The sequence below is a fragment of the Triturus cristatus genome, chromosome 10 (assembly GCF_964204655.1).
Source record: "Triturus cristatus chromosome 10, aTriCri1.1, whole genome shotgun sequence".
Taxonomy (NCBI): domain Eukaryota; kingdom Metazoa; phylum Chordata; class Amphibia; order Caudata; family Salamandridae; genus Triturus; species Triturus cristatus.
This window is the reverse complement of record NC_140593.1, coordinates 882,876,725-882,889,675: the sequence shown is the minus strand read 5'-3', so window position 1 is coordinate 882,889,675 and position 12,951 is coordinate 882,876,725. Positions and strand designations below refer to the sequence as shown.

The window sequence follows — 12,951 nt, the reverse complement described above, 5'->3', positions numbered from 1 at the left end:
TGTCACATACTACACTGCCTACTCAACCGATGCACACATTCTTGCCGGCTCAAAGGTACCAATATTAATGTTTGCAGAGGACACCTTAATTCTGTCCAAAACTCAATCAGGTCTGCAACGTGCCCTCGACAGATTTACTGTTTTCTGCAACTACCATGTGCTAGTAGTAAATGTCGATAAGACAAAGTTCATGGTCTTACAAAAACACAAAATAGTGAAAGGCAGAGTGGATATGAATAAGGTTACCTTGGAACAAATTGACACCTTCACATACTTGGGTGTAACTATGGGCAAGAGATTGAACTGGAAACCTCAGCTGGATCTACTGGTCCTCAGGCATAACCAACTAGCAGGAGCCCTACTGAAAGAGCATCAACTTTCCTACACCAAACCGGTAGGGCCTGCTTTAACGATCTATAAAGGGAAAATCAGGGCATCGATAATTTACGGTGCAGAGCTCTGGGGCTTAGAAAATCTAACTTCCTTAGTTCTAGCCCAAAATACGGTTTGAGATCCCTAACCGGTCTCCCCCCAATCCACCCCCCTCAAACAGCTACTTCTAGACTTGGGATGTAATTTGTTTGAGTTATCCTATACAAATGCATTAAACTATACAAGAGAAGCAGATATGTCATCCAAAATTAAGTGGCTGCAAACGATCAAGTGCTCACTGGTTGATATGGGGCTTAGCCATCTGTAGGAGGATCCAGTAGGTAAACTGTTCCCATCGAAAAGTGATCTTAAAGCATTATATAGGGACATGGTCAACCTCAAGTCCATGTCACTGGTGAGCAGTACCTCTTTGACAGGCATTTTCCTGGAACACAAGTTTGAATCTAGGCCTGAAGCATATTGGGATTTTATTGCTAGACCATGCAACAGGAAACTATATAATCAATTTAGAGTTGGTACCCTCCCCATAAAAACATTCACATCAAAATGGCATAATACATCAGATACCAAATGCCCCACGTGGATAGCAACGGAAGAGTCCATTGCCCACATATTGTTTGTATGTCCAGCATACAAGTGCCCTCGATATACATGGCTTAAGGCAATCTGTCTAAACCTTGGCACAAGATCATGCCAAACAGCGCTGTGTATCCTGAAAACAGATACACGTGAAGATGCAGTAATAGCAATGGCTACGTTTCTGAGTTGGATGTAGGCCCTGAGAAGAATTAGCCAGGAGGATATAGCAGCTACTACTCCGTAACAATTAGCTCCTCTATACATAGTATGGTGTCTCCGGTGTGTATTGAATTTGTATGAGTAATTTACTATGCTGGTGTTTTTTGTATTTTTTTATGGATATAATACTACCGATTATTTGTTTATTACTAAGCAATGCTATTAATTTTATATTTAATCGTACGTTTTAACGGAAGAATTCCTTTTTTTAATGTTATAAGGAAACTTAATCTTAATGAGATTTAAAGATATCGTATGTATTGTAATTGTGCCTTTTAGGATTGAAAATATCGAATAAAGAATGATTTGATTTTGTGATCTACCATCTGGATGGCAACTGCTCGGCAGTATCGTATCCATGAAGGGAGCAATGTGAACCGTGATAGTGGCTAGAGGGATCACCTGGATGTAGGGTTGGTTTATTCAAGAGGGGAATGCAATAGTGAATGGAAAGGTTATGCATGCCAAGCGAGTGAGCCATGCTCTTGATGGAACTATACAGCAGTGAGGGGGCAGGCTGGTTTGGCTCTGCTGTGTTTCAGTACATCATGGCACTCAATTTGGGTGGGACAGTGCACAGAATTCAGTGTTTGCACCAGCGTTTTATATTGTGTGTGTCACTTGCCGACCGCTCAAGCTTGAAGCAAGGAACAGATTACTTAACGATTCAGAGTGCATTGTTGAAGTGTGAAAAAGGGAGCCCTTGTGTTGCTGTAGCACTTGAGTGGGGAGGTAATCATTGCGTGAGGAAGGCTGTTAATGCAGACATTTATCTGTGGGATCTGGTGTTGTTGGTGTACTGTACTTCTGATGGATTTGTGAGGTGGAAGAGGAGTTGCAGAGAAGTGAAAATATGACTGATTCAGTCTCGATTTTGGGGAACGTGGTACCTAGAAAAATGAGGCGTTTGTTGGTGCTGAAAATGTGGTGGATCCAAAGCCTGTGACTGCCTTATGTCCTTGCTAGACTCAATAAATGGTTATAAAGCAGAAGAGAAACTGGGAAGCGGAAAGTGTGGAGCTGAAGTTTAATTAGTTATTTAGTGATAGGGTAAGCTAAGTAAAAAGCCAGAGAACTTTATGGCTGGTGACAGGGCTGAATAAGATTGAAGTACGAGCTTTGGCGTACAATTGTGATGTCCTTGGGAATGAGTTTATCAAAGATGGGGAAGAGGAGGGTGTGAACCAGTTTTCTGTGATGACTAGTATCTGTAGTTTGTTTATGAAGCCTGCAATGTCTGTGCATGTCCAAATGTGGAGCTGGCACCAGCAAGCATGAAAATGAATGCCAATGCTGGTTGTTGGAGGAAGAGGAGCTTGTTGCACAGAGACTGGGGTGGAATTATGAGGTTTATCGTAAGCACCTTTTCATAAGCAAAGATAATTGAGGAATGAACTAATCAACAGATCCAGTCGCCCACTCATGGAAAGTATGGACATCACATGACTGTACCATACATACTCAAAAAACAGAACCGGTTTTCCACCGCTCAACACCCACTCCCTAATGATTTTAGACATGACTGCACATGCAACTATACCTCACATTTTATTCCAATCCAGGCCAAGGGCAGCTACATGATCAAAGCAACACAAGTAGTAAAATCTGCTACTCAACAAACAGAACCCCAGAATATTTTACACACAAATTATAACCTTTTCAACCAGACAATATAGAGCTTAACACTATCCCTCAATCGTCTTCATTCCACTACATGCTTCAAAGGAGCAGAAGACGCCAAGTAAACAGTACAATATTACAAACACTAACAAAACACTTTCCGCATGGACCACATGAATCCCCTAGAGTCTAAGAGTCCTAAACGTTCGCTAATGTGCTGGAGCACCTCCTTGAGTGGTAAGAAGTGCTGCAGCAAAATGCTTCAGAACTTCATCAGGGGTAGTAAGTGCTATCAAAATGCTCATACCGAGCCGTGAATGCAATTGGAATTAATTTCCAATTGATCTTTCACAAGCTAAAATCCCATAACCAAGTGCACCAGAAAAACTGGAATACTTGACTTAATCACACCTCCAGTTACGAATACAATAACCACAACTCTATTGTTAAGTCCGTTAATGATTTTAGTGTGTGATGTAGTGGATTATCTCGCTTTACCACATGCAATCTTGAGCCAGATGATTATGCAATCCAACTTATTTCACAATGCTTTGGTACAATTCTTTTAGCTGAGCAAAGAAACGAAAAACAAAAATAATCACGTTAAAAACTGCTTTTTTTCCCCCAGAGCATGTTCTTTATCAGAATAAACTAGTGCTCATATGATACAGTCATCTTAAAGTACAGATTGTATGCATTAAATATTTCTCCAAGTGTTCAGCGGTTTTGTCAACCACTGCGCCATCTTATTATATACAGTTTTCCATTTCGGGAATTGCTCCACTCTAGTTCTGGCACTTGGACACGTAGACTTGTTAAACTGAAGGCAATATTCAGAAACTTCTTCGACATCCACTGGTGTCCATAAAATAACCACAAGTCTTAATTCCACAAAATGGAAACATTGAGCCAACCAGGCCGGAATTTGGTTCCTCATATGAACTGCTCCAGTTCATCATCCCCTCTCTCTCTCAAGAGTCCTAAATGTCCACGGCTCAACTTCCATGTTCTCATTTAGCCATGTCTTCGGCCACAGCTTTGCCCATCTTATCTTTCAGGTAAGCAACTTTTTGCCACTCAGACTTCAGATCGAACCATTCATAGTAGGGCACCTGTAGATAAAACAGAGCACATGCTGATTAGGAAAGGCAGAAAGGAGCATCTTTAGGTCTTGTCTTGGAAGTCAGTAGTTGCTGAGCAGTATAGTGAGGATACATTCATTTGCTACTAATCACAGAGCCACAATACCAGTGCATTGCAAATGGATAACCAAGTTACTCCCTTTGGATATACGACTTTCATAAAAGAAGTGAAGATGAGCAGTCAATGTTTACTGCAGTAAGTGGTAAAGACCAGAAACTTAGATATAGCAGAACACAGCATAGACAGGGCACAGCAAAAACAAACTCGCTACATATTCAGTCAGTGGCTTTTCACAAGAAACCAATGACAACTTGACAATGTTGCTTAGGAAGAGTCATGGGTTTTAGAAGTTTCTAGGTGCAGATAAGACCAAAACTATTTCATAGAGTGTATGTGCTAGGTGTCTTGCATACTGAACCCCACACCCAATTATATTATAAAGAGGCAGGTTTTGTGAGCCATCAGCTATCTTTGGCTCTCCACGATCTTAGTAAACTACTTGTAACCAGCCTCAGTGAAAGGGACAGAAGTGCCAGACAAAAATAAAATGCACAGGGCAGGTCAAAAAGGGCACGGGGGAGCACTTCAAAGTCTTGCAAAAGATATTTATCCCAACATATGGATCATGCAAGGACAAGTGTAATATACTGAACTAGACTAGAATACGTGCACAGGGGTGAAAGTTTTTTTTAAACTCAACTATAACTAGTGTATTTTAGTGTTTTACTTAACATTCGCTCAGATCTCTTTTCAACACTCAATTACGTCACTTTAATCTTTGAATTTTCAATTTTATTTTTTATCAAATTCTAGTTTGAACCATTAGCCAACCCCAACTAAACTAATTTAATAATTCCTTTTTAGAGTCATTTTAATTCTTGGTCTCCGCTATTCTCTATGGTATGAAATATTGCAGTTTAAGTAGTGGACCATGTGTGGTGCTCAAATTTACAGCACGGCTGGGCACATTTTATCCTGTTTCGACACCTCAACGGCTATAGTAACCTTAGAAGTGTATGTTGTGATTCAGTTATTTTACTATTTTGTAGAAGTGCGTTTTCTTACTAGCATGTCCATCCTTAAACTTCCCCTAACCCTTTCCATTTTTTTCCAGTTATTATTCCCCATTTTCTCACTACTCCCCCTGGTCCCTCCCACATTTGCTATGAAAACAAACCTATGTGTGCGGAGATTTTTTCCACCATGGCAGAGATCTCCGCCCAGAAAGGATAAGAGGTGACAGTCTCAAGCTGTAGATTTGTGAAGTACATTTTGTTGTACTACAAAATGAGGTTTGTGAATGAGTCCCACCATGTGGACTTTTTTTCTACAAACAGCTAGCCATGAAACCAGGCCCACAGCTGAAATGGACTACTCATGCATGCATCCCTTTCACAGGGAGGAACAAACAAAAAACATCACCTGCTATTACAACCCGACCGACTGTCTGCCCCTTTAGAATTAATAACATTTAGACCAGTCTTTATTTTCAGTCACACAACAATCCACAGAATTATTTTTACTGCAACTCCTAAACAGAAATGAGCAGATGCTAAACACTTTAATCCAAACTCTTTTCGCTTAATCATATTAACTGCCAAAGCTTTTCATGAATCCACATCTATCACTTACGTCCACAATCAGGAAGCCAGCAGTTTGCAGATGCCTTCGAGACAAAGCGAATCGCCCCAGCAGATCCTTACTTTTTCCACTGAAGCTTGAAAAGTCCCAGCAAAGAAAAGCTAATCTGTGTTTAATGTGGAAAAGTAGAGGTTGGGGTGAGGAAAGAGTACAATTGAAATCGAACAACAATATGCAATATGAAATTACAAAATGCAATAATATTCAACTCACAGTGAATGACCAGGCACAACTGTGTGCGAAGCATGCAGCAGGTATAAACTAGGACTAATACATATTATATATTCCTGCCCTTTCTTGACAAGACAAAATACCTAACAGATGTTAGGAGATGGGCTTCTGGGCCTCATGCTCAATCGAACACGAATTCCATCTCTACCACGAACTAAAGGAAACAACCTTCGACAACTGCACATTCTCTATGACATACTTCACAGATTTGGTCTCAAATTAATGCATATTTTCATCTGCTTGGTGTGCAATGTTGTGCCCTTCAACCAACATAGTGGCCCAGGCAGCCAATATTTTGAGGCAAAGTTTCTGGAAGCCTACCGACTCCTTGGTGGCCAATGCAAATACATCACATCTTTTTGACCAAAGGAGGCTGTTGAATGTTATCCTAGAATGAGAAGCATGACCACCCCTTCTAACGTGGGCAAGAATAGAACATTGTCTTTTTATCCTATAACAGAAACAGCACAGAGCAAGTATCTTAAGTGGGTTTTCATTCAGATATTGTACATCTTTACCAACTTGGATTTGTCATGATGATGCCAAAGAATGGTGTCAATGAAGTTGCAAACTGACTCGTCGAGGAGAGCTAGTTTACCTGCACTAATCTAAAGAAACGCATCACCATTTCCATTACGGAGTTAAAATATTTAGGCGTTAGCTTAGGGGAAAGTTACTTCCGCTTCCGTTAAACCATACCTGTACAGAGAGAGAAGATAGCAACAACTAGACTGTGGGATAGCAGTGTATATTAACCCACTAGCACGCTTTTCCATACGCAACATACACAGGACTGAATAAATCTGACTTACCTCATAATTTGGAGTGAGAATACACCTGAAAGCTTCCTTCAAACCCTAAAAGCTGTATTACATTATTCCTGCGCTTAAATAGCAGGATCTCTTTTTTGCATTGATGGGGGCGACTGGTTATTTTTCTTTGCACACCCTGCCACACTCCTCTTTTAAACACCCGTCAGCAATAGTAAAACAAAGCTCAGGTTAAAAGCAATTTCATGCTCAGCAGGGATGATAAATGTTAAGCATTTGTGAAGCACTAATGCTCGCAGGCAAATTGTGTGTGTGGAGTTCCACAATATCAGAACATGTGAAATAGAAGGTGGCAGGTAGGACATGAAGTGGGTTCAAAGTGACTTTTTCTGAACCTGGACAGATTACTTTCAGGTTGACCAATTATATTGTGGCGAGCTATAAAGTTCAGAGAAATACATTAGAATTAACCGCACTGAGAATATGAGTGGAAAAAAGTTGAAAGACAGAATGAGGGTGATAAAGCACCAGTAAGTTATGGTGTTCAAGGTTTGAAGTTTAGTTTCCCTTAAAGGCATTTCTTGTGACCGTAAATGTCAGCCTTCACCGAACTTGCAGATTCAAAGAGAGTTTGGGACTAATTAGGGGAATATTGAATATGCTACTTACCAGTATGCATCTGTTCTTGGCATGTAGGGCTGCTGACATTCATATCTGTGCATAGATCGCCGCCTAGTGTTGGGTCCGGATGTTTGCACGTTGTTGTCCTGGAAGAGTCTTCGAAGTATCCTTGGATAGGTGACTCCTCCCCTGGACTACAGTGCGCATGGGCATCCTCTCCATCCTCAGATTGTTTTTCGCCATTGTGGCAGTGATGGAGTAGATACAGAAAGTGATGACCATGCTTGCAGTAATTCTGAGAGCTGCAGCTGCGACAGGCGCCGGGGAGGAGGGAGGGCGATATGAATGTCAGCAGCCCTACATGCCAAGAACAGATGCATACTGGTAAGTAGCATATTCAGTTCGAGGCATGTGGGCTGCTGAATTCATATCTGTGCATAGAATACATAGCAGTGCCCTCTATTAGCGGCGGCTACCCGTGCCAGCTGCAGCGGTCTGAAAAAGTGTTTTGAGAACAGCCTGTCCTACAGCTGCCTGCTGTTTTGACTGCACATCTACGCAATAGTGTTTTGTAAATGTGTGTGTAGTGGACCATGTGGCTGCTCTGCATATATCATGCAGGGGAATATTTCCTAGGAAGGCCATGGAAGCCCCCAACTTACGTGTTGAGTGGGCTCGTGGTGGAATAGTTAATGTGCGTTTTGCCTTTTGATAACAGATTTGAATACACTTAACTATCCATCTGGCTATCCCTGCTTTGGAGATGGCGTTACCTTTGTGGTGTGGCGCAAAGGCAACGAACAGTTGTTTTGTCTTCCTGAATGGTTTAGTCCTGTCGATGTAGTACATGAGGGCCCTCCGTACATCTAGTGTATGTAGTGCCCTTTCTGCAACAGTTTGTGGGTTTTGGAAGAAAACGGGCAGTTCAATAGTCTGGTTCATGTGGAACTGCGATATTACCTTGGGCATGAACTTGGGGTTGGTACGTAGTACGACCCTGTTGGCGTGAACCTGAATAAATGGCTCTTGAACGGTTAGTGCCTGGAGTTCACTAACTCTTCTGAGGGAAGTGATCGCTACTAGGAAGGCCACTTTCCAGGTAAGGAATTGAATCTCGCATGAGTGTAGAGGTTCAAAGGGTGGACCCATCAGGCGTGTGAGGACCAAGTTGAGGTTCCACATTGGAGCCGGTGGGTGACTAGGTGGAATGACTCGTTTGAGCCCTTCCAAGAATGCTTTGATGGCAGGCACTCTGAATAGAGAGAGGTGCTGCCTGGTTTGCAGATAGGCTGATATTGCGGTCAAATGGACACGTATAGAGGTGTACGCCAGATTGCATCGATATAGGTGTAAGAGATAACAGATGATGTTTTGGATGGATGCGTCCAGCGGGTTGATGTCATTATTACCGCAATAAATGACGAACCTTTTCCATTTGGCTGCATAGCAAGCTCTGGTAGTGGGTCTCCTGGCCTCCTTGATGATGTCCATACAGTCAGGTGGCAGGTTGAGATAGCCAAACTCTAGGACTTCAGGAGCCAGATCGCCAGATTCAGCTGTTGCGGATCTGGGTGCTGAACCTCTCCATGGTTCTGCGTCAAATGCGCGGGTTTGATCCGCAGCCTTTGATGCGGCACCACGGAAAGTTCGAGGAAGGTGGTGTACCACGGCTGGCGTGCCCACGTGGGAGCAACTAGGACGAGTGTCAGGGAGTGTTGTCGGAGTTTGCGGGCCACTAGCAGTATCAATGGCGCTGGGGGAAAAGCGTACGCAAATCTGCCGGACCAGTTCATCCATATCGCATTGCCCTGCGACTGCGGATGTGGGAATCTGGCGGCGAAGCTTGGGCATTTTGCGTTTGCTTGTCGCGAATAGGTCTATCTCCGGATGACCCCACTGCTGAAAGTACGGTTGGAGTACTGATGGGTGTAACTCCCACTCGTGCATTTGGTGGCTGTGTCTGCTGAGCAGATCCGCCATCTGGTTGTCCTTGCCAGGGAGGTGTTCCGCCATGAGGAACACGTTCCTCTGAATGGCCCACTTCCACATGCTCTGAGCCAGATGAGACAACCGTGGAGAGTGTGTGCCTCCCTGTTTCTGTATGTAGTACATTGCGGTCATGTTGTCCGTCCGGATCAACACGACCTTGTTGCATAGATGTACTTTGAATGCCTTCATGGCTAGGAAGATTGCCATCAATTCCAGAAGGTTGATGTGCAACTTCTTTTGTTGTGTTGTCCATAGTCCTTGCACTGTGTAGTGGAGTACATGAGCTCCCCATCCCTGGAGAGACGCGTCCGCTGTCAGTACTATTTGTGGGACAGGCTCTTGGAACGGTCGGCCCTTGCAAAGGTTTTGTGGATTCCACCAATGCAGAGAGTTGTATGCCCGACCGCTCACCAACACTAGGTCCTTTAACTGTCCTTGAGCCTGATTCCACTGACGTGCTAGGCACTCCTGAAGTGGGCGCATATGTAATCTCGCGTGCGGGACTATGAAGATGCAGGAGGCCATCATGCCTATCAACTGCATAAACACTCGCGCTGGAAGTGAGTGATTGGGTTTGAATTTGGAGATCAGCAGTTGTATGCTGTTGATCCTCACTAAGTTTGGCTGAGCTGTGGCCGCCAGAGTGTCTATAGTCGCACCTAGGTACTGTTGTACGTGTGCGGGCTGGAGATGGGACTTTGGATAATTCAGTGAGAATCCCAGACTGTGAAGAAGGTGAATGGTGCGGGACATGTGGCTTGCACATTGCTGGGCTGACTTCGCTTGAACGAGCCAGTCGTCTAGGTAGGGGTAGACGTGTATATGCTGCCTCCGTAGATGTGCTGCCACCGTAGCTAGGCACTTCGTGAAAACCCTGGGCGCTGTTGTCACGCCGAAGGGAAGGACTTTGAACTGATAGTGCTGCCCTTGAACAGTGAACCTGAGGTATTTTTTGTGTGAGGGGTGGATGGGTATGTGAAAGTACGCATCCTTGAGGTCCAGTGTGGCTAGGAAGTCTCCCTGCTTGAGAAGCGGAAGGACTTGCTGTAGAGTGAGCATATGAAAGTGCTCTGAAAGAATGTACTGGTTCAGGGGTCTCAGGTCCAATATAGGTCTGAGCGACCCGTCCTTTTTTGGAATTAAGAAGTAGAGGGAGTACACTCCCGCACCCTGCTCGTGGATGGGTACGACCTCTATAGCGCCTTTTAGAAGCATACTTTGCACTTCTTGCTGTAAGAGCGTTAATTGCTCTGAGGACATAGGACGGCTTCTTGGTGGTATTGTGGGTGGAGTGGAGGTTAACTCCAGACAGTAACCGTATTTTATAATATCTTTGACCCACCTGTCCGTGGTGATGGAATTCCACGTGGACAGGAACCTTTGTAGCCTTCCCCCGACAGGTGTTATGTGGTCGGGAGGAAGGGAGAGGGCGTCACTGCTTGTTCTTGGGGGAGGACCTGGTGTTGCCGTAGCCGCGGCCTCTGCCCTTTGTGCTGGAGCCACGATATCCACCTCGGGTGTTTTTATCATAGGTGGTCTGTGTATTGCCTTTGTTATATGTTTGTTGTGACCCCTGTCCTCTACCTGCTCCCTTGTTTCCGGGGCGACGAAAGGAGCCGCTCCGAAAGGACTGAGTTTGTAGTGCGCCCATGGACTTTGCAGTGTCCGTATCCTTTTTTATCTTTGAGGGTGGTGTCAACCTCTGGCCCGAATAAATAGTCGGGGTTGACGGGCTGGTTCAGTATATTGTTTTGTACCTCAGGCTTGAATCCTGAGATCCGTAGCCAGGCATGTCGTCGCAACATGACGCTTGTGTTTATGGCTCTGGCAGCCGTGTCTGCAGCATCTAGTGCGCATTTGATGGAAGCGTTCGTTAGTAGCTGTCCTTCTCTGATGAGCATTTCTGCGCCTTCCTTGAACTGGTCAGGGAGATGTTGGAATATTTGCTCAAGTGTGTCATAGTGCGCTCTATCATAGCGAGCAAGGAGCGCCTGAGTGTTGGCTATGCGCCATATGTTGGCAGCTTGGGCGGCAACTCGCTTGCCAGAGGTTTCTAACACCTTGGACTCTTTGTCCGGGGGAGGAGCGTCACCTGTTGTTTGCGAGTGTGCCCTCTTGCGTGCATTCGCTACGACGATGGAGTCGAGTGGTAATTGTCCTCTGATGTAAGTAGGATCCCCAGGTGCTGATCTGTATTTTTTATCAATCCTGGGGTTTATCACTCGTGCCCTGGTGGGTTCTTTGAAAATGTCCTTGGCTGGTTTGAGGACCCCCTTCAACATTGGCAGAGTCTTTACATGTCTTTCTGAGGATGCAAAGGTGTCCATTAGAAAGTCATCTTCGATGGTATCAGAGTGAAGCTGCACCCCATGGTTATTGGCAGCACGTTCAATAAGAGCGTTGAACGCCGCAGTATCCTCCGTAGGAGATGTCTTTGCCCCATAGAGTTGTGGATCCTGTGCATCGAGAGGTGCACTGGGGTCTGCAGGGTCGCCCCAAGTTTGATCAGGGTCCTGCTGGTCATCAGGGTCCGTGTCTACATGGTAGGGGACTTGGTCAGCCATGTAGTCCTCCAATGCGTCTGTATCGGAGCGTGTGGGGGAGAACCGGTGTGGATCCTGGTAGGATGAATGGAAGGGTTCATAAAGGAGAGGTTCCGATTCTGCAGGCAACTTCCTTTTTAGTGGGATCCTGAAAGGGTCCAATGGCGGCTCCGAAGTTATCCTTCGGTCCTGGAGAATCATCCTGCCAGTGTCGGCGTCGATGATACGTGCCGGAGACGTCTCAGCAGGTGTGACCGTAGGTTGGGTGACCCGTGTCCTGAGTTGGAACATTTTTGGGAGTGTTGACGGAGGCAAACCGAAGGTAATGTTGGTCGGCACCGAAGAGGCTGCGGGAGCTCCGACCGAACCGGAGCCCGACGTGTCCTGGAGGACAGGTGTGGTTTTGCTGCCTTGCGTCGCACCAGGTCGTACTTGGGGCGCCTTCGAGGCTTTGGCACCGGCCAGGCTCGTAGAGGCGGCCGTAGATTTTTTCGGCGCCGGCGGGTCATCGAGTCGGGGTGAAGAGATCACCGTCGAAGTCTTCGATACCTGAGGCTTAGGTGTCGTCGAGGGAGCGATGTGAGACACAGCAGGCGGTACGGCCCTTGGTGTCGTCGGTGCCGGTAGCCGAGCAGGTTTGTCGGTGCCGATGGCTTTTTTCCGTTTGTCGACTCCAACGTCGCCCGCTTCAAGTTCGGCACCGAAGTCCCTCTTGGTGCGGTCGGTGCCGACGCGGTGCGCTGGCGTCGAAGGCCTCGATCCGACCAGCGCTACTTTCAGTTTCGGTTTCGTTGGAACCTGAGCAGCTTTCGGTTTCGGTTTTGTGGTAGGGAAACCAGCCTGTTTATGTAGTAATGGCTGCCGCTGAACGTCCGAGGCCGGGCCAGAGGGCGGGGCCGAAGAACTGCGGGATGGGTCTCGGGTAAGGCCCGAAGGCGATCCCTCGACCGGAGCCATAGGCTGTGGCACTGGTGTTTGAACGGTTTGAACAGGTAGGCCTTGTTCATCATTGGAGCTACTTTCTTCGGCCCCGAAGGCCTCCTCGTCGTCTCCTACCTCGGTGTCGTCTTCACCTCTGTGGAAGAGTGACTCGTCTTCCTCGTCCGATCCGGGTTCGTGTTCGGAAACGGGACTGGAGGGCAAGACTTCCAATTCCTCGACGTCTTCGGCCTCGCCGAAGATGTCTGTTGGGGCCGGTGCCG

The 12,951-nt window shown here is 45.9% G+C and overlaps 1 protein-coding gene across 5 annotated transcripts in view; it reads right to left on the bottom strand.

Annotated features, from left to right (window-relative positions):
- Positions 1-2,720: 2,720 nt before the first annotated feature.
- The window catches only part of TBRG4 (transforming growth factor beta regulator 4), a 79,437-nt gene continuing 69,206 nt past the window's right edge, over positions 2,721-12,951 (bottom strand). For all 5 annotated transcript variants that reach the window (XM_085628563.1, XM_085628562.1, XM_085628560.1 and 2 more), the window contains 2 exons: positions 5,587-5,701; positions 2,721-3,923 (listed from right to left, as the gene is read on the bottom strand). In XM_085628563.1, coding sequence (XP_085484689.1) covers positions 3,822-3,923; positions 5,587-5,701 — 217 coding nt within the window. In that variant the 3' untranslated portion in view covers positions 2,721-3,821. The remainder of the gene's footprint in view (positions 3,924-5,586; positions 5,702-12,951) is intronic.